Consider the following 20,666-nt stretch of genomic DNA (forward strand, 5'->3'; position numbering starts at 1 on the left):
CGAACACCCACTTTTTATGTACAATTTGCTCGCGTGTCTGGAATAAACTTGACATGCGCGTGTGTGTGCGCTCGCACGCATGTGTGGATGGTCCGGGGCTGCTGTGCATTTCCTCTGGAGACAGCGGGGAGGGTGGCGGGCGTAGGGTGGGCTCTGCAGGCCAGGCTGTTTACTGTATTGTGACAGCAGTGCTCTGCCTCCTAGGGTCTTGGAGAGCCTCTTGGTGTCCCTGGTGACCACCGTGGTGGTGTTTGTGGCCTCGATGGTGTTAGGAGAATGCCGACAGATGTCCTCTTCGAGTCAAGTGGGTAACGGCTCATTCCAGCTCCAGGTAACCAGTGCTCCTGCTGCCTTGGTCCTGTGTACACAGAGGAGAACCGAGAAACGTGCCTGTTCAGAGCTCACGGTGTGGAGGCTAGCCGCTCGACACCTGTGGCAGGTCTCTGGGAGACATGGGAATGTCGTCTCACCTGAGAGAGGTTGTGCGCCAGACGCCTCTGTCCTCACCTGCGCCAGTGACCCTGGAGGCCACAGAGGGAGCTGCTCTTTAGGACACAAGGGCAGGGGCCCCCCACACACTGCTCCTCTCCATGCCTGCAGGGACCCCATCCAGGGCCTCCTCCCCACTGCCTCACCCTCATGGTTATGAGTCCTTCTGGCATAGGGACAGAGGGGTGTCTGTCAGAGTGAACCATGATCCTAACTCTCTTTTTGAGGGGGTGGTACTAGGGATTGAACTCAGGGGCACTCAATCACTGAGCTCCATCCCCAGCTCTATTTTGTGTTTTATTTAGAGACAGGGTCTCACTGAGTTGCTTAGCACTTCACTTTTGCAGAGGCTGGCTTTGAACTTGCAGTCCTCCTGCCTCAGCCTCTGGAGCCTCTCAAGCCTCTGGAGGCTTGTGCGATCCCAGCTCTTCTAGCTCCTCGGGTCCTGCTGGGTTGGGTTCACTCGCTGGCATGTCCCTTCCTGTATTTCTCTTTTCCCTCCTTGAGGGATGGTGTTTTCCAGAACCCTTCCCTGAGGAGTTGGGCGGGGACTTTACTCTTCCCCTGCTTTTGGTCCAGTCTAGTGGGTCTGGGAGCAGCCACGTGTCTGGCCTCTGTGCTGGACCCTGGTGAGCCTGCTCTTCACTCCACCTTCTCGTTGCTCCCGAGCAGCCACTCAGATCTCTCAGAGCCCCTCAGGTCCCTGGTTTCAGATGGGGGTGCCTGGGAGTTTCCCCTGGAACAGTCCATGAAGGCCAACAAACCAAGGCCCCTGGGCCACAACTGACCCTTAGAACTGCTTGTCTGTGCAGCCCCAGGTTAAGGGTAAGAAAAGAAGAAGGTGCCACAGAGACTGCATGTGACCTGCAGAGTGTGAAACGCTGGACCTTATGGAGACACTGGCTGGCTCCTGTCACTAGTTAACCCCAGGGCTGCCTCATTTCCCCACAGTGGTTTCCAGAATGTGGTTCTGTAACATTGATATATGACTCAAAAATAAGAGAGCATAGTAATCAAATGGGCTAACCAGAATTAAATAAGTTTCTTTAAGCCATTATGTGCCATCATCCTATATATAGGGCACCTATAAAAACTTAAATTGAGCAATTGTACAGGTGTCTTATTAAAATCTACAGGTTTTCATAGGTCATATGTGTAAGATGATGGGACATCATAGGACATAGAGGACTTCTAAGGGCCTGTGGCATTCTAACAAGTATTGTGGAAGCTCAGCACTGTAACTGTGTGCCAGATGTTTACACCATTTTCCAAGCCTGATCACGCCCTCACCACTACCATGCTGATAATATCCTCCCCATTTCACAGACTGGAAAACTGAGGCCATATGAGGTTTTGACTTTGGCTAGTAACACGTAATATGAGAGTAGTTAATATTCCCTTGCTATGGATGAGGAAGGTGAAGTTTCACAAAATGAAATACCTTCCTAAGGTCACTGGAGTGGCAGAGTTACTTAGAGGCGTCTGGTTTGGAGTCTGCCCTGCTTAGCAGGCGCGCTGGTTTCTAAGTGCTGTGGTGCTTCTCAGTGCAGTTGATCACAGAACTTTCTCCGGAAAGCCTTCAGGACCCATGTTCCTCCAGACACGACTTGGGAAGCCCTGCATGTGTCACTTGTAAGCTGTCGGCTTGTCCACTGTGTGCTGTGCTCTGCTGCCATGGTGGGCTCTGCAGGCATTTCTCCTATGCCAGGATCTGCCAGTAGGAGGCGCTGTGCTCTTCCTCCTGCAGCCTGCCTCCAGCGGTGCTTGCACCTGGTGGGATGGTACAGACTGTCCCTAGCATTGTGTTAACTTCTGCACAAGGGCCTCTGGGTAGCCTCATTGATAGAACTGAATCCAGAAGAACCTGTATTCTTGTCAATCCTTGTGACAGGGTCCTGTCAGGTGGACAGCGATGGGGTGAGGCACATCCCCTGTAGTCATCAGTTAAAAAACCAAAACATTGTTCTACAGATCCCCCCCCAGTAAATCAGGTGGTGCCAGAATTTCATCTTCCCACACAGAATGAAGGTGAGCACAAGAGGCTTGAATGCGGAGAAACAACCCTTTTCCCATCGGGTTCTGTTCTCCAGGAGGGGTCGGGGGAGAGGCAGCCAGGAGCACGGTTTCTGCTATCCACCCTGGTGTCAAGCTGGGTTTCTTTTGCAGAAAATCCAGCACAAAGGCTTTTTTCATTCAGAACCCAAGTTGGGACTTTGGGTCGGGTGACTCCCCTGGCCCGTCAGCTCCCAGCCACTTGCTTCTCACCAGCCTCATCTTCCCACAGTCCTTGAGGCTCTCAGCCTGGCTTCTAGCGCTGAGATCAGCTCCAGGGAGGAAGCAGGGCTGAGCCCACGGTGAGCCATGGTTGCTGGTTTGGAGCATGGTTGGATGAAGGCCCTCATCCTGACCCTTGCAGAACCCAGAGGATTCAACATGGCATTCAGTGGCTTTTGGATGTCTGTCAGGTTTTGCTGCTGTTTCACCTGGAGGCAAAGCTGTTCCCAGACTGACCTATTAGGGGTGCCCTGTGGTGCCCTGGTGGTGACTCTTGGGTTCCTTCTTTGTAGGTCACATCAGAAGATGTGAATTCAAGTATCAAGACATTTTTTTGTCCCAATGATACCTACAATGACATGGCTACCCTCTTCTTCAATCCCCAAGAGTCTGCCATCCTCCAGCTCTTCCACCAGGACGGTGAGTGTCCGCTGCCCCTTCCCTGCGATGCAGCCTTGCCCTTCATTCGGCACAAGGACAGGCTTTTCCTTTGTAAAAAATGGCAACCAGGTAAGAGTTCTGCCTCCAGCGCTGGCAGGTGCTTGGGGTGGGGGCTGAGGGGTTGGCAGAAGCCGGGACTGTCGCTGGGCCTCAGCAGGCGCCTGGCTGCGGGACTCAGATGGTTCCTGCATCACAGGTACTTTCAGCCCCATCACCCTGGGCTTGTTCTTCGTCCTCTACTTCCTGCTTGCATGTTGGACTTACGGCATTTCTGTGCCAAGTGGCCTGTTTGTGCCTTCTCTGCTGTGTGGAGCTGCTTTTGGACGTTTAGTCGCCAATGTCTTGAAAAGGTACGGTGTGAGTGTGCGCGTGCACGGAGGTCCTCGTGCAGGGTGTGGAGGCTGGCCCCGCACCGACCTCCCACACTGGCGGCATTCTAAGCCATGTTCTCGGTTTCCTTCTTCACCAGCTACATCGGATTGGGCCACATATATTCAGGGACCTTTGCCCTGATTGGTGCCTCGGCTTTCTTGGGTGGGGTCGTCCGGATGACCATCAGTCTCACGGTCATCCTGATAGAGTCCACCAACGAGATCACTTACGGACTTCCCATTATGATCACTCTGATGGTGAGCACGTCCCTTCCAGGCCCCTTTCAGGTCAGGGCCAAGTTCACCCTGAAGGGCCCATTTTCAGGTCTCTACTTTGTGTTTCAGGTGGCTAAATGGACAGGAGACTTTTTCAATAAGGGCATTTATGACATCCACGTGGGCCTGCGAGGTGTGCCACTTCTGGAGTGGGAGACAGAGGTGGAGATGGACAAGTAAGGCCATGGTTCCTCTCCCAGCCTTGCGGCAGAACTTCCACCTCCCAGGCCTAGGGAAGGCTGGTCTGTGGGTGGGAAATAGTAACAGGTTTCTTGGGTTGGAAGAATGAGCACATTTGTTCTCCCAGCATGTTTGGGAATGTTGAACAGCTTGGGGCGGCAGAGCCCAGGGGACAGGGCAGGGGCCAGGAACAGTGAAGTTGTGGAGGCAGTTGTGCTCGTTTGACTCCTGCAGCACCTGGTTACATTTGAAGTGGGGTCTCTGGATGGAGTGTGCAGTGTGGTTGAACGTTCACATTAAGGTAGAGCTCGCTTCAGCAGGGCTCCGCGTGCACCCAGCAGAATGTATGGTCAGCAGACATTGTCTTGGGCATAGTCAGCCCAGAGCCCACCTGATGATCCACAAATACTTTGGGCCTCCTGTCTGAATAACAGGCAAAGACCTGATGAGCTAATGCAGGGGTCTGCAGGCCATTTCTGTAACAGGCCATGTAGTAGATGCTTTCAGCTTTATGCATCTCTGTCACAACCCCCAGCTCTTCTGTTACAGCAGGAAACACTGCAGATACCATGTAAATGAGTGAGCAAGACTGGATTTGAGCTGTGGGCTGATCTGACCTTTAGACCATCCCTGATCTAAAGGCTATCAAGGGTAGCTCCTCCCTCATCCCATCCCTGAGGATTGAATCTAGGGAGACCAGGGGTGTTCTACCACTGAGCCTCCCGAGTAGCTGGGATCATAGGCATGAATCATTGTGCCTGGCCCAAAGATGGCTTTTCAAGTTCCAGTACTAGCAGTTAGCAACTCACTGGCAACATGTGGAATATGCCCTGGAGTGCCGGGCAGGGATGGCCAGTCCCGGGGTGAGCTAGCAGGTTTGTGTTAAGGGGACATTAAAAATTGAAGCAAGGGTTGAACAAAGGCTCACCCGTATGACAAAGCCAGAGTTCATTCCAGGCATGGGGACACATGTAACGGGCAGAATGGGTTGGGTTCAACAAGCTGCTGGGGATGGCTCAGGAGAGGGTCTCCGAGTGACCCAGGCAGCCATGGAGAACAGTGCAGCCCGTCACTGTGTGCTCCAGGGGACCATGGGCTCTCATCAGGCTGGACTGCTCCTCCCCACCAGGTTGCGAGCCAGTGACATCATGGAGCCCAACCTGACCTACGTCTACCCGCACACCCGCATCCAGTCTCTGGTTAGCATCCTGCGTACCACGGTCCACCACGCCTTCCCCGTGGTCACAGAGAACAGGGGCAATGAGAAGGAGTTCATGAAGGGCAACCAGCTCATCAGCAACAACATCAAGTTCAAGGTAAGGGAAAGGGCCAAGAGGAGAAGGGTCCTTGGTGTCCACACTAGGGTGCTGCCACCTCCCACCTGGGATGGACTTGAGGGACAACCTGACGGTCTTCACTCTGCCGCAGAGAGGAGGCTGGGCGGCACAGGTGCACCCACCAGACCACAGGTGTGTGTCCATTCTTCCTTCTTTATTTTTGGTGCTGGGGATTAAGCTCAGGGGCACTTTACCACGGAGCCACATCCCCAGCCCTTTTTTATTTTTTACATTGAGACAGGGTCTCACTGAGTTACTTAGGGTCTTGCTAGGTTGCTGAGACTAGCCTTGAACTTGTGGTCCACCTGCCTCAGCCTCTTGAATCACTGAGATTACAGGCTTGTGCCACCGTGCCCAGCCAGAAGGGACTTTGACCTGCCTAAAGCAGAGAAGGGAATCTCATGGAAGCATCAGGACTGACAGGAGGGCTGAACAGCCGTGTGCTCTGGGTTCAGAAGCACTGAGCCTCACGATGCCCTTCGCAGCCCCAGGAGGAATGGGTGCTGCTACTCTTCCTGTGGGTTCTTCCCGACCCAGACTCCAAGACGAGGGCAAGTCCCACTGCTTCACTTGGTCTTTGGTGGTTTCAGGAGGGTAGCACAGATATTAACAGTCCCACCAAGACAGGACGTGGGAGGGGGTTGGTCCCCTCTGGAAAACTCAGGTGTTCTTCCTGACTCGAAGGGGAGGGATGTCGGGGCAGCAGAAATCACGGGTCAGGGACTGGGGTGTGGCTCAGTGGTAGAGCACTCGCCAGCACGCCTAGCCCAGTGCCCAGGTGCGGCGCCCAGCACCACAAAGGAAAACAAAAACCAGCTGCGGGGTCCACTGCCCAGTCCTGGGACTCTGGCCCGAGAATCAGGCCCACAAGTCAGCGAGTCCCCTGTGTCCTGCAAGGCCCCTGCGAGGCCCCTGCGGTCCCACGTCAGGATGTGTCTTGACCCTCGTTCCCAGGTGCTTGGCCTCTGAGTGCTGCTATGTGGTGGCCTCCCTCTGTGAGCCTGTCATTGTCCCTGCTCCCCATCCACAGAAATCCAGCATCCTCACCCGGGCCGGCGAGCAGCGCAAGCGCAGCCAGTCCATGAAGTCCTACCCGTCCAGTGAGCTGCGCAACATGTGTGACGAGCACGTGGCCTCCGAGGAGCCCAGTGAGAAGGAGGACCTCCTGCAGCAGATGCTGGAGCGGAGGTGAGGCCCGCCGTGCCCGCCGCAGCGCTCGGGAGGAGCGGCCTTGCTGAGGGTGTGCTAGGCAGCGTCTGGTTTTTGTGTAACAGATACACCCCCTACCCCAACCTATACCCTGACCAGTCCCCGAGCGAAGACTGGACCATGGAGGAGCGCTTCCGCCCGCTCACCTTCCACGGCCTCATCCTGCGCTCCCAGCTCGTCACCTTGCTCGTCCGAGGAGTGTGTTACTCTGAGAGTCAGTCGGTAGGTGTCGGCTTGGGATTTGGAGGCAGGCGGGGAGGAGCACAGGCCTGAGCTGGGGAGAGCAAGGCTGAGTCGCGCCTTCACCCCCTGAGCAGCTGAGCCCAGGCCCCCGCAGCTGCCTCCTGGGTCAAGACACCCACCCTCTGCTGCCTTCCACCCTCCACTGCCCACCGCCCTCCACTGCCCTCCGCCCTCCACTGCCCTCCGCCCTCCACTGCCCTCCGGCCAAATGCTCATCCAGCGCCTTCCTCTCAGCGCGGAGGCTGCTAATGCTGAACCCAGGGTGCTCTACCACTGGCCACGTCCCCAGCCCTTTTTATTTTTTATTTTGAGATGGGGTTTCCTTTAGTTTCTGAGGGCCTCACGAAGTTGCTAAGGCTGGCCTCGAAATTGTGATCCTCCTGCCTCAGGCTCCTGAGTTGCTGGGATTGCAGGTGTGCGCCACACGCCCAGCCGGGAGGGAACTCTCTTACGCGTATCATCAGAAGAAACACCATTCTCACTGCCCGTCTGCTGTTTTCTTTTTCATTTTTTGGGGGGGAGCTATATTGTTTGATGTGGCCCCTGTGCCACCTGAGGCCACCCCATCGCACACTTTCTTTGTGGAAAAGACCGAGAAAGTCGCCGAGAGACCTGGTTTCCAGGGTGATTCTCCTGGGTGGGCTTTGGCCATGAGGGGCCAGACTGTGGCTCTCTTTCCTGTGGGGCAGAGCAGCAAGGGCCCTGGTGGAGTTGAGGACCAGCCTGGTAAGGAAGATGGCAGGGCGGCACACACTGCGTCCCGCGGGGCCTGGTCTGGCCCAGCTGGAGAAAGTGCAGGATCAGAGGTGCCCAGAGGGATCAGTGGTGCCCAGAGGGCAGCCGACCGCTCTGTGGGGACAGCTGTGCAAGGTGCAGTTGCTCAGAGAGGGTTCAGGGGAGCAGGATCACAGCTGGGGAGAGCAGTGACTGAGAATTAAGGGAAGGCCCAGAGGGAACAGATGGCCTGTGTCACTATCTTGTGGCTGTGGTGTCAAACTGCCATAAACCCAATTCCTGAAAACAGCAGGTTTATTCTTTAAGAGGACGAGGCCAGAAGTACAAAAACCAGGTCTAGTCAGCCCGTGCTGTCTCTGAAGGCCAGGAGAGGACCTGTCCTTGCCCTTTCCAGCTCCTGATGGCTGCCAGCCATCCTTGGTGTGGCTTGGCTGTGGACATATTGCTCTGGTCCTACCTCTGTAGTCACGTGGCATCCTTTGTCTGTTCTCTCCCAGATTGTGAGGACACCTTTTGGATTTAGGGCTCACCCTAATTCAAAATGACAGAATGACATCTTTTTTTTTTTTTTTTTTTTGGTACCAGTGATTGAACCAGGGGTGCTTAACCACTGAGCCATGTCCCCAGGTCTTTTTATTGTTTATTTTGAGACAGGGTCTCAATAAATTGCAGAGGCTGGATTTGGACTTAGAATCTCCTGCCTCAACCTTCTGAGTCACTGGGATTGCAGGTGTGCACTACCATGCCTGGCCAAAATGACCTCACCTTAACTTGATTACATCTGCAGAGACCCTGTTTCCAGTAAGGTTACTTCATAGACCTAGGGCTTAGAACTTGGCCACATCTTTTGAGGGGCCATAGTTTAATCCACAACTGCTACTTGTTAGCACCTTTTTCAATTCAACTTCAAAATAACCCATTTGTATCTTGTAGCTAAAGCAAAGGATATCCAGAGAGGTTAGGGGCCTTGCCCAGGGTGACTCAGTCAGGGCCAGCAAGAACTGACTCTGGATCAGACTGTGTCCCTCCAGAGTGCCCGCTGCTGCCTGGGCTCTGCACCCCTCCCCTGGGCAGGGGGCTTGGCTGTCCATGTGGATGTGAAGGGGGAGGGGCTGTAATGTGACCTGCCAACCCTGGTGCAAGGATACTGACCTGGTTGGAATTGCAGAGTGCCAGCCAGCCGCGCCTCTCCTATGCCGAGATGGCCGAGGACTACCCGCGGTACCCCGACATCCATGACCTGGACCTGACACTGCTGAACCCCCGGATGATTGTGGTGAGGGGACTGTCCCTCTGGGCCTGCCCTGTGTAGGGTGACTCTTTGTCTAGGCTGTGGGTGACTTTTGCGTTCTCTTCTGCAGGATGTCACTCCATACATGAACCCTTCGCCCTTCACCGTGTCCCCCAACACCCACGTCTCCCAAGTCTTCAACCTGTTCAGGACAATGGGGCTGCGCCACCTACCAGTGGTGAATGCCGTGGGAGAGGTGAGTCCTGGTGAGGGGACCCGGGGGCCCTGCCTCTGTGGCCCTGCAGGCTGGTGGCCGATCACAGGGAGGTTTCTCAAACCTCAGCAGCTCTCGGGGCTGGGGATGTGGCTCAAGTGGTAGCGCGCTCGCCTGGCATGCGTGCGACCCGGGTTCGATCCTCAGCACCACATACAAACAAAGATGTTGTGTCCGCCGAAAACTAAAAAATAAATATTAAAAGTCTCTCTCTCTCTCTCTCTCTCTCTCTCAAAAAAAAAAAAATCTAAAAAAAAATAAAGATGTTATCTTTAAAAAAAAAAAAAAAAAAAAAAAAAACCTCAGCAGCTCTCCCGGGGACCCCAAAGAACCCAAAAGGAAAGCCATAGGTTTTTGTTCAATCCATAGGAAGATAAACGTTCCCATGTGTGTGGTATTTTTTTTTTTTTAAACTGAGGATTGAACCTAGAGCCTCACATGTCCTAGGCAAGTGCTCTACTGCTCAGCCACATTTCCAGCCCTCTTTATTTTATTTTTGAGACATGGGCTCCCTAGGTTGTCCAGGCTGGCCTTGAACTTGCCACAGCCTCCTGCCTCAGCCTCCAGTGGAGGGAAAGGCTGGCAGAGGGGAGGGCTGGCGGAAGGCTGTGGCCTGGGAACCCTTTCCCCTCCCTCTGGTGCAGATGAGCCTCGGCCCCGCATGGCCAGCAGGTGGCGCCAACATGCTGTAGCCTGTCTGCTGGCCAGACCCCTGGGAGGGGGTGCCTCCTCATTCCAGTTTCTCTTCAATCCTGACCCATTTGTGCTCCTCAAGCCTCCCCCCCCCCCCGGATGGCACTGTGTAGCATTAAATGAGAGACTTTCAAGCACAATACTTGGAGAGTTTTACAGCTACCACACCTAGTAATTATTGCCACAAGTTTTTCCGTTATTTCTTTTTAGAAGTTCTTTTATTATTATTATTATTATTACACAATTATTGTTATTTCCTTTTAGAAGAATAAGCAAAACAGGTGATCAAACAAAACCAAGCCCTCATTCCTGCTACAGCATCACCATGGCAACATCCCGCCCTTCAGTCTTTTTGCAAGACCAGAGATTGACCAAATGTTAAGTTTTGGTGAAAGAGAGTTGCTGTTCATTCTGTACAGTAGCCTGATTTTTCACCTAGTATCCACCTGTGTATGGTGTTACTTTGTTTGGCAGAACTGAGGATCAAACCCAGGGCCCCACACATGCTAGGCAAGCACTCTATCACTGGGCTACATCCCCAGCCTTCTTTATTTTGCTTGAGACAGGGTCTCACTAAATTGTCCAGGCTGGCCTTGAACTTGTGATTCTCCCACCTCAGCCTCCTGGGTCACTGCGAGTACAGCTTCCATGGTGTCTTGATGGCACTGTAGCATGGCTGTCCCATTCCACGTCCTCTCTGCTGGATATTCAGTTAAGACACCCTACAGCAAACCTCCCTTTTGGAGGCTTTCAGTACATGTGGCCAGCTGCCCTCTGGAGAATGATGCTAGAGGAAGCATCCTCTGAGCAGTCCGGAGGCACATTCTTATGTGAGTTTATTTATAGAGGATGAACTGTGTTTCTTGAAAGGTAACTGCTAACTCCATTAACCAGTTCAAATATAGTTTGCAGTGTGACTTTGGGGCACCCACCATCAGTGACATCGGGAACCACTCTAAGGAATTGTGAACAAATGGCTCTTGTCGGTGGCTCTGCAAGGTGGTGGTTACAGGTAGATGTAGCAGGGGCCTTGGGCTCAGGAGCCTCTGGGTCCCTGGCTCTTGCACACACCAGTGAAGCAGGCAGGCATGGTGGGAAGGGACAGCGCTACAGCACAGGCCCTGTTTAGGACATGCCAGGGCTGAGGCTGTCGCTCAATTGTAAAGACGGCAGAGGCCCTGGTTTTAAACCCCAGCCCCAAAAGAAACAAATACAGGAAATGAAGACAGGCCAATTCAGGTGTCGGCTGCCCAACTGAGTAGCTCTTTTTAAAAAGAGCTACTTTTGCCCCCTGAGTCTGTGAGCCCTAGTTACCTGCTGTAGTTCTCTTACGTAGGAAGCCTGTGAAATGGTTGTTCCGTTCCTCTCATGCCTGGCCCTGCACTGATCAGGCCCCACTTCTGTCTCCTTCCACATCTGGTGACAGACACACTGGGCCAGCTGTCCTTGCCGTGGGTTTTCTTCTGCAAGTGACCTGGGTCTTTTCCCCTTGTCCTAGATTGTTGGCATCATCACGCGGCACAACCTGACATCCGAGTTCCTGCAGGCCCGCCTGCGGCAGCACTACCAGACCCTCTGACAGCCTGCCTCGCTGCCACCGCCAGCCCCCCGCTCGCACTCTGGCTGCTGCAGCCGGCTGGGGCTGTTCTAGGGCACGGGGTTCCCGGCCACCCACCTGCCCAGAACCGGGTCTCGTGGAACGCTTTGCTGGTCAGAGGTCCTGGGGATGACGTTGAACCATCAGAGTGTGGACTTTCCCGACTTCCTCAGCAAGTACCTTCCTCTTTCCTGCTCCCTGTGTTCCTGCCTGTGTTGGCACAGGCCTGCCTCGGCCCCAAGAGATCAGGACTGGAGGGGGAAGTCAGGTTGGATCCCCAGGGGACGTGTGGAGCAGTTTCTTGGCCCACATTGCTTTCCTGGACAGCCCAGCTGCTGCCTTAGTCCTCTGGGAGGAGCGTGGGTCGAGGCGCACCTGGGGGATGCCATTTCCAAAATCAGGTTCATTACTAAGTTTAGGAATCGGGCACCCGGAAGATTCCCCGTGTTCAGGGGCCACTTTATTGGGACTCTTCACTCGATCCTCCTCCCTTGAGACTGCTCACTTAATGTCTTCTGGTTCATCTAAGGGAACCTGTGTGCTCCTCGGGAATGCGCAGGTGCTCTGCTCTCTCCTTAGAACCTGCCCTCTGGGAGCACTGCAGCTGGAGATGAGGAGTCCAGTCACAGGGTCAGATTGACCCCACCCTGTCTCTCCATTTGCAGATTGCTCCAGGTCTTCCAGGCCACATTTGTCCCCTAACAGTCTCCTATCCTTTCATCTCCACCATTTATTAGATTTTCTAAGTTTTTATCTCCGTCTCCCTGATGAGAGGGCCCCATCTCAGTCTTGACTCACCCTCAAAGTCAATCAAAACCAGAGCCCCCCAGACTAACCCTCTTCCTGGAGCCCCGGAAGTAGGTTGTTCCTGGAGCTGGCAAGAAGTCCACCTGAGCAGGCAGTCCCTCAGAGGCTCCTGTAGGAGGAAGCAGGGGCTGCTTGCAGGAGGAGGTGTCTCCCCTTCACGGTCATCTCACTCCCCTACTGCCAACCTCCCCGTCCTCCTGAGGGGCTCAGGGACAGGGGCTCAGCAGGGTCTGCTGCACTGCAGGGGTGGGGTGGGGGAGGTGCTTCCCGCCTGCAGGTGCCTGAAGGTTTTAGTGGTGACCAGAGGAAGCACCCTGCCTGCTCTTCCAGGACCCAGAAGATCTGGATGGGACGTTGGCACCCATCTTCCTCCAACTTCCACATGTCTTTTGGCATCTTGGTCCCATCAGGTGTCCCTCTAGCAGCTGTTCGTTGGGACTCGAGATGGTGTTCATTTGCATTTAGTGTTTTTTAAACCATGAAATTGCCCCATGGCATCCGTGCCCTGGGCCTGGCTTCTTGCAGCCTGGGCATGGTGTCACTCCCGGCTTGGCCGGCCTCATGCCCCGCCCGTTCTAGAGAATCATTCTATGTGTGCAGGTGGGCTTCAGGGCCTTTTCCAACTGACCAAGGCCTGTGGCCCTCCAGTCGCCCATTTGTTTATCCTTTTGACCGAAATGATGTTGACTTCTCCATTTGCAGCATCTCTGGACGCAGGCTTGTGTATTGGGGTGACACTCCCAGTGACTAGTTCAGGAGCTCAGAGCGCTTTTCAGGGGGTGTGTTCATCTGGTTGCAGCTTTGTACTGTGCTGCTCAGAGCTTGACCCTGTTTTTTCCTTTTACTGAGAACTGGTTTTATTAAGCCAGTTGTCCAAGGCAGGAGAACCAAGTCACCGCCTATCAGAGGACCCTCACCCCCTGGCCCTGCCCAGTGTGGGGACCCTAGGCCTTAAGGGCTGGGCCGCCAGCCACCTGCCTCACTGAGGCTGTCTGGATGCCACTGTTGGACTTCATCCCTTGAGCACATCGAGTTGTTCTGTTGATCAGTTTAACCCAGAAATAGATAATAGAGTGCAGACGCCTCCCTCACCCTGAGCCAGTCACTGGCCACCGAGGAGGCCCCCAGCACAGGCCCCCTAAAGGCATGTGGATTCCTGGACTCCTCCTTTCTGCACCTGCCCCTCTCAGAAAAGCCCAAAGATGACAACTTCTCCACTTGTGACCAGAAATCGTAAGCCTTGCTCCTTGGATTTCTGTGCAGTAGAAACCAGCGCCCGCAGAGTCTCACTTGTTAACAGCCTTGCAGCTGCCTCGCCCGGAGCTGGGCACCTGGATAAGGCATCTGCAGGGGGGAATCAGGTCACCAGAGGGGCTCTTCTTTGCTCCACCTCTAGCTGATGCAGTGAGGTGACAGGTCTCCAGTCTGGTGGAATTTTGCCCTTTTGGGGATCTCTGCTCGCGCACGATCTTGTTTGCCCTGGTGGGAATGGAATCTTGCTTGGCCCAGACAACCACGTGACAGTTCTGATGCAGGATTGTGTGCTGACTGGGCCCCTGGTAACAAGGAGGCTTCAGGAAAGGCCACTTGGCCCTCAGTATTGACATGCAGTGCCGCCCTCAGCCCTGCTGACCTTGGGCGTCCCTCCTCCGCAGCCGCCTCCTTTCTGTTTGCACTGTTTGTTTACAAGGTAACGTGAGCTAATTCCACTGTGTATATAAATCAATCGTATTTTTTTTTAATTTGTAAAATTCTATTTTTATTTGAATTTTTGGAACTTGGAAGTTCTCATGGTAACTGTAACATGTCAGAGTAAAACGTCTGCCTGTCTCCGGTAGCCTGACTCTCGATCTCTTTCTTTCGAGGGTGCTGGCTTTTAGCTTGTTCCCTCTCTTTCTAAAAGGCCAGTGTTCGGGTGCTGGGAGGCGTCTCGGCCTCAGCTCCTGTGGCTGCCCGGCCACCTCTTCACCCCCACGGTGGGCTCAGCTGGATCAGGCCACCCACTGCCTCAGTAAGCATCTAGGTCCTGCATACGTCACCAGGTCACCTCTGGTCCTTCTCTCACAGGAACACCAGTCCACCCCAAGTGCTCATCTTTTCCTGCCAGTGTTGTGTTTAGGGACTTGCTGCAGAAGGACTCCTCAGAACTCTGCCCAGAAGAACCAAGCCAGCTCAGCATCTGTGGATGTCACCACCCCAGGCGGCATCTGGCAGTGCCATCTGTCACTACTCTTGGTTCACTTGCTTTTTGTTTTGCAAGAACTGTCTCCGCGTCCTGCCCCAAGTCACCCTGCCACCAGTGACAGCCCAGTCTGGCCCCTGCACCCACCCCTCACCCCTGCCTTCTCCAAGTTCAGGGACTTTCTGCTTGTGTGTTTGCCATTTGGGGTCAGTTCCAGTCAGCCAGCGCTCCCGCGCCAGGCGACATCTCTGGAGGGTGCCCGACTGCCTCCCTTTCCCTCCTAGCAACCCGACCCCTGGTGCCTGGCCTCTGAGCCAGGCGTGGAGCAATAGTGTGCTGCTCTATGCTTGTCCTCCTGAGTCACTCTGTGCTGCTTGGTTCTCTGCCCTCCGGTATTTGAAGGCCAAATAAGGAGCATCTGGGACATGATTCGAGCTCTTCCCTCACCCCCGCCTCTTACCACCGTTCACTCTGGGCCTCCCCTTCCCTCTGGCAGGGGCACATTTACTTGGTTTCCTCTTCCCAGTTTGTACAAGACCAAGACAACGTGGCCAGCAGTCATGAGCGTCCAAGATGCGAGAACTGCAGAGTGCTCCCCCTCCTGGCACTCACAGTCACACGCCAAACCCCGGCGTAAGAGTCACAAAAGGTTTTCTGTAAAAAGACTTGGGGCTACTGGGCACATGGTGTCAGGGAAGAAATGGCATCTCAACGAGCCTCAGGGTGAGGAGCACGTGTTTGGGGGCCCAGGTAGCAGGCCTCGGCTGGGGGGAGCAGCAGAAATAAGGCCCCAAGGGGCAGGTGTGTGGGTAAGGGTCTCGCTGGAGTACCAGGACCTGCAGAGGAGGGCTGGTGGCTGGGGCGACAGGTAGGGGGCCGGTGGAATACTGCGCCCTGGTTAAGATGGAGTTTCCTGCATAGGATAAGACCCTTTCCGGATGTAGACACTAAAACACTGCCTCCTCCCCAGCAGCTTGCACCTGGTGCCATCCACAAGTCCAGGCACCTTGGGCCTGAAGAGAAAAGACTGTGCTCTGGTAGGTAGTTCACAAAAGGCACGGGAACTCACGGCCCCTGGTGGCCCTGATGGCCCCTCGGGGCCCCTCGGCACAGCAAACCTTTCTTCACTTTGCTCAGCCGTTGAACCCAGCGCACAGCCAGCTCTGAACCAAGCTAGAAGTGTGATTGGCTTGGCTGCCACAGTGAACTCTCTTAAGTGAATCAGATAAAACTTAGCTAATAGCCTCATGTTCTAAATGTGCCCTAAACAAAACAAATACTCTAACCCATAAGCAGTAGGGATGCAAGTGTTGTCTGTTGAGTGCGGCTGCGGTAGCTGTAACCAGGAGATGAAATGGAGAGGTTTGTGAGTTTTATTTTCGATCAACAATGCCCTGAATGTGAGTAAGTCTGGAGAAGTGCCCTTTCAGTCTCAGGGCCTTTCTGGGTTCTGGGGCTGAGGCTGTTGAGGAGGCGGAGCAGGTTGGAAGCTGCAATTTGAGGTCCCCACCTCCCACCAAAAATAAAGGGGGGGTGAAAGAGGAAAAAAGAAACAGCATTCTCATCTCAGACAATGGCCTACTGGGCTCCATTGTTCTCCCTTGGAAACTAGAAAAAAAAAAAAAAAACTACACCCGGGGCTCGGCTTCTGTCCGTGGTGCTGAAGTTTATTGGTTTTGCAAGGCTTTCAGTAGTAGGTGGGGTTGACAGTGACGCGTGGGGTGGGAGCGGCAGAGGAGCCACAGCTAAGCCACTTGATCTACATTTAGCATCGGATGTGAGAAATGTTGACAGGAAGTTGAAGCTCCAACAGTGTGCTCATCCCGACTCAGTGGCAATGCGATGAGACCAAACTTGGTGAGACCCCTGGTTGAGGGTCTCCTGCAGTCTGCCCGGCCAGGCTGTTATCTTCCGTACTACAAAGAGAAAGACATTCGGCTTGGCGATCTGGCTCTACTGGAGGGTCAGCATCATAGGACAGTGTCAAACCTTTTACTTGACCTTCGGGCAGCTACTCCCCCACCCCCGTGCCCCCTCCAGCTTAGTGATCTCTGAGTTCCATTGAACTCAGAGGAGCAATCCTTGTTAATGTCACCTAGCTCCCGCAGGATCTTGCAGTTCTGGAAAGAACACGAATTGCTATTAGCAGAGCAAAGGGGACTTGACCCTGTATTTTAATTGTTCAATGCTGTGGTAGTAACTTTTTTTTTTAAAGCATTTTTCCAACAGGCTACAGCTGAGTGTGATGACATTGTTCTGAGACTTGTGGGGCACCCCCCAAGTTGGGGTAGAAACTCAGAAGGAGTTATCTTCTACACTGGTCCCCTTCCTGTAAGAGTCCCCTGCTAGTACTGCTATGGCAATGCGACCCCATCTTCTTCCCATCCTGTTCCCAAATCCAGATCCTCTTACCCGGAAGCTGTTACAGCCCAGGCCACTGTGGGCTCCAATCCTGTCCATCCTTCCCCCGAAACAGCTGGATCTCGGCAGGCTCCGAGGGGCCGTCGGCTTGTTTCTCAAAAAGGCAGAGCGATCAGCAGAGTCCCAGGGGTCCGGCCCGGGGCCAGCCCCATCTCCCTGGTCTGGGCTGACCTCCCCGGTCCAGGAAGCCTCGTCAGGGACATCTGGCCCTGCTTCTTCATTCTGCTCGCCTCGGACTCGTGAGGGAACCTCACTTTCTAAAGGCATCTTCTCCTCCAAACGGTCTAGCAAATTCTTCACAAAAGGAAAATAGAGGGGGAAGGGAGGGCGTCTCGTTGACTTGGAGAGAATGGAAAAGAACCAGCCCAGCACTGGAAAGCCCCCTGGTGCCAGGCTGTACCTCCTTCCTGGCCCTACCTTGAAATCCGCCAGGTCTGCGCTGGACACGGCGCTGTACACGGGCTTGGCTCCCGCTTGGCCTGGAAGCTGGAACAGCAGGAAGAGGAGGAGGCTCACGGCGACGGCGGAGAAGGAGCCCATGCTGGCGGCGGTCGAGGGGCGGTGGGGTGCTTGCTGCCTCTTCTCCCTCCTCTCTGGCTCCCCTTCCTTGGCCTGCATCCGTCACTGTCTCGGCTGCCCAGCGCCTCCCGTTTTTATAGCCCCTGCCGTCTGAGCATGCAGCAGGGCCAGAACCTCCCCATTCTGTCACTTGCAGCGATAAAGCGGCAGAGTGAGGAGCCCGCCGAAGATGCCCTTTTAAAGTTATCAGCCAGCAGCGCTGTCACGGCCCCTGCGCCTCGAGCCGCTCCCGCAGCCCCCCAGATCCTCCGCTGCACGAGCCACATTCTTGCTGATTTGCCTCAAGAGGCCCCCACTTCAAAGGTGTGAGAAGAGCAAAAAAGAGTCCTTGGTTATCTCCCCGCCGCGCCCCGGGATTCTTTCTCCTCAGCAACGGGGACCCACGCGGGAAGCAGAGGGTGGCCGCTGGCCGGGGCCCAACTGCCCCTGTCTGCTGGTGGCTCAGTGTCAGGGGCTCCAAATAAGGGTGGGAGAGGAGGGGATGGCAGGCGGCCAGGGCTCGGGCCCAGGAAGTGCAGGCGGGTGCTCGGCTGCCTTCACACCTGATTCATGGCTGGGGGCGGACCTCTGGCTGCAGACCGGTGCCCTCACCCCTGGGCGTCCTTCTCAGCGGTCAGGTGAAAGGGAGTCATTTTTTAGAGTATTAGGTCAGCCGGGAACACATGCGATGAAGGTTCCAAGAATCCCGCTGGCAGAGGAGTGGGGGGACACACTCGTCCTCCCCAGAGCTGCTCCTCCGTGACGTCCCCCGGGCGCCCCCCGCCCCAGGTGTGCAGGGGACAGGCCTGGAGGAGGCGCCTCTGCATCTCCCCACCCTGCGGCTTGTGGACTGCTGGGAGCTTGCGGCGACCCCATCGTCTCCAGTGCCGGGGGTCCTGCCCTAGCGGGGTCCAGGGAACTCTGAAGGATGAGTGGCCTCGGCGAAAAGATGAGACAGGATCGTTCGGTTGGAGCAATCTCCAGAGAGAGGCTCTAATGCAGCTTTCTCTGGGTCATCTTTTATTGCAATTTTTCTCATCATTATAGATTCAGAATACGTCATTGATTATATAATTTAAAACTTTGCCAAGACATGGCATTTCCTTAACCATGATTGGGGGTACAAAAAAAATGTAACATTAATTTACATTTTTCCAGTATATGCCCTTTAGTTATTTAATTATTAAAAGTACAGAATCGGGGGCTGCGATGTGGCTCAGTGGTAGAGTACTTGCCTAGCACGGGTGAGACCCTGGGTTTGATCCTCACCACCACATAAAAATAAATAAAATAAAAGTATTGTGTCCGACTACAACTAAAAAATAAAATATTTAAAAAAATAAAAGTTCAGAATCATTAATAAAATACGTCACTAATTTACATTTTTCAGATTTTCCCAAGATTTACTATTTTCCCCAAGATATGCTATTTTCTTATTAACTAATGCCAAACTACGTAACCAGACTCTAAGTCTCCTAACCAATCATTAACCTTTAAGTTTAAAGTACACTTGTACTTTATTTCTAATCTAAAATTCCCATCTAAAAAAGTCCCCTTAAATCTTATATTTAAAACATCCTAAAGTTTATAAATCATTCTTAAAACATCAGAAACCCATACAACTAAAAACTTAAGAATTTCTAAACTTAAGAATCTAAATAAAATAATATTTCTAACATTATTCTAAAACTGTGTCTTATAAAGCTATTTTAATTAATTCCTAAATTTATTCTCATAAAACTGGTTGAGCTGCTTTCTCAAAGAGTTTCTTTGTTTCTCAGTCAAGGTGCACTAGTTCTCATATCTTTATAATCTTTATCAATAGAAAGTAAGTTCTAAACATCAGTCCACTTTCCGCCAATATTAACTATGCTCATCATATATCCCTATGTAAAGTAAAAAAGGGTTTATAAAAAGAGAAGAATATATCTTTATATGTTTTAACTTTCCTAAGTGTATAATATACCTTTCCTTAATCAAAAGTGAGACCACATGGGGTGAACTTTGTAAAATAAGCATAATGATTAGGTTTTCTAAGAGGCCGGAAATACGGGCTTGGGTTCTAGTTGATATAATCAATGTGGTGCCTAAAATTCTCGTGACCTTTCAGAGGATGATTGTTCTCCATTATCAGATTTGTCCTCAATGTGCTGAGATAGAAGAACAGCCTCTACTTTGTCCTTGATATGCTGAGGGGTAGAACAGCCTCCAAGGCATGAACTACCTGTTATTTTTCAGCCATCTGAAATTTAATGTGTTTGGCATTTAACATGCTCATGCCTCCTGTCAGGAACATAAGCATGAAAATGAAAAGTCCCAATTACATAAAAAAGGGTCTCATGGTCTCGGTTTCCCACCAACCAGCGTGGCTTGGCCGGCACTTTTTCTCACTGTGACCCTGCAAGACAGTGAGTGGGGGATCGCCTTCCCCACTCCAGGAGAGCAGCCAGGGCGAGTTGGCAAGTGGCCTACGCCGTTCCCCTTCAAGCCGTTCCTCTCGGAGGCCAGGCCAGTGACTACGCCACAGAGGCTCAATTCCCTGAACCCCACAGGAGAAAGGACTGGCAGTGAGGCGCCCACCTTGAGAGAGTGGCCTCCAGTTGCTGAACACCACACTGGGCCCGCTCAACAGGGCGTGCATGGCAGAGGGAGGTGAATTTGAAGGGTTGAGAGACCTGTATCTTGGCCTCCAACAAACCAGTCCCCTACATCTTTGGGGCCTTATTTTTTTTTTCATCTGTGAAGTAGAAAAAAATGTCAAAGCCACCCCCACCCACCTCTCAGAGCAGTGTTGGAGCTCAGAGGAGCTGCTCTGGAACAGTGGGTGATCGTGATGGTCACCCTGATTGGTCACTCAGGATGTGCTAGGCCCTGTGTTGACGGCCATATGTGACCATCTCATTTCAACCCCCAGGAGGTGGGTGCTAGTGTCCCATTTTCAGAGGGACAAATCCCAGGGTGGAAGCCCAGGGGTGATACAGTGCTCACATTCTCAAGCCATTTCCGCACACTGCCGCCTCTCTGCCCTGTGGGTGAATTCCCCAACGAGACCCCTCTCGGGTGCCGTGAGCAGCTCCCACCTTCCCCTGCCCTGCGGCTGTAGCTGTGCACTTGGTGGCTGTCCTCTCTCTGACCATCACAGGGAAAGGGCCACTTCTGATCTCCATGACCTGTGTCTGCTCCCACTGTGATTGAGACCGCTGGGAGGCTCAGGATATCCTGGCCAGGTCCACCCCAGCTGTGCTGACCCCTTGGTTGTCCAGATGGAGAAGCTGTTAGATAGCCACAAGACAGCGAATCAGGGCAGCAAACGGCCAAAGGTCACAAGAGGAGCCTGAGGTGATTGTA

General features: G+C 53.4%; 2 protein-coding genes across 2 annotated transcripts in view; one reads left to right on the forward strand and one right to left on the reverse strand.

Annotated features, from left to right (window-relative positions):
• Clcn6 (chloride voltage-gated channel 6) overlaps nt 1–13,970 on the forward strand; it is a 31,335-nt gene extending 17,365 nt beyond the window's left edge. The window contains exons 13-23 of the mRNA XM_077803753.1: nt 205–331; nt 3,057–3,183; nt 3,401–3,554; nt 3,674–3,833; nt 3,921–4,027; nt 5,161–5,347; nt 6,399–6,556; nt 6,643–6,799; nt 8,724–8,831; nt 8,917–9,042; nt 11,252–13,970. Of these exons, the coding sequence (XP_077659879.1) occupies nt 205–331; nt 3,057–3,183; nt 3,401–3,554; nt 3,674–3,833; nt 3,921–4,027; nt 5,161–5,347; nt 6,399–6,556; nt 6,643–6,799; nt 8,724–8,831; nt 8,917–9,042; nt 11,252–11,332 (1,492 nt within the window). The 3' untranslated portion in view covers nt 11,333–13,970. The remainder of the gene's footprint in view (nt 1–204; nt 332–3,056; nt 3,184–3,400; nt 3,555–3,673; nt 3,834–3,920; nt 4,028–5,160; nt 5,348–6,398; nt 6,557–6,642; nt 6,800–8,723; nt 8,832–8,916; nt 9,043–11,251) is intronic.
• A 2,187-nt stretch (nt 13,971–16,157) lies between these two features.
• On the reverse strand, nt 16,158–17,301 carry Nppa (natriuretic peptide A). Its single transcript, XM_077791357.1, has 3 exons — nt 17,178–17,301; nt 16,752–17,054; nt 16,158–16,292 (listed from the first exon to the last, which is right to left on the reverse strand). Exons 1-3 carry the CDS (start codon nt 17,298–17,300, stop codon nt 16,158–16,160), a joined length of 561 nt encoding a protein of 186 aa, XP_077647483.1. The 5' UTR covers nt 17,301.
• Between the last annotated feature and the right edge of the window lie 3,365 nt (nt 17,302–20,666).

The sequence above is a fragment of the Urocitellus parryii genome, chromosome 11, assembly GCF_045843805.1.
Source record: "Urocitellus parryii isolate mUroPar1 chromosome 11, mUroPar1.hap1, whole genome shotgun sequence".
Taxonomy (NCBI): Eukaryota; Metazoa; Chordata; class Mammalia; order Rodentia; family Sciuridae; genus Urocitellus; species Urocitellus parryii.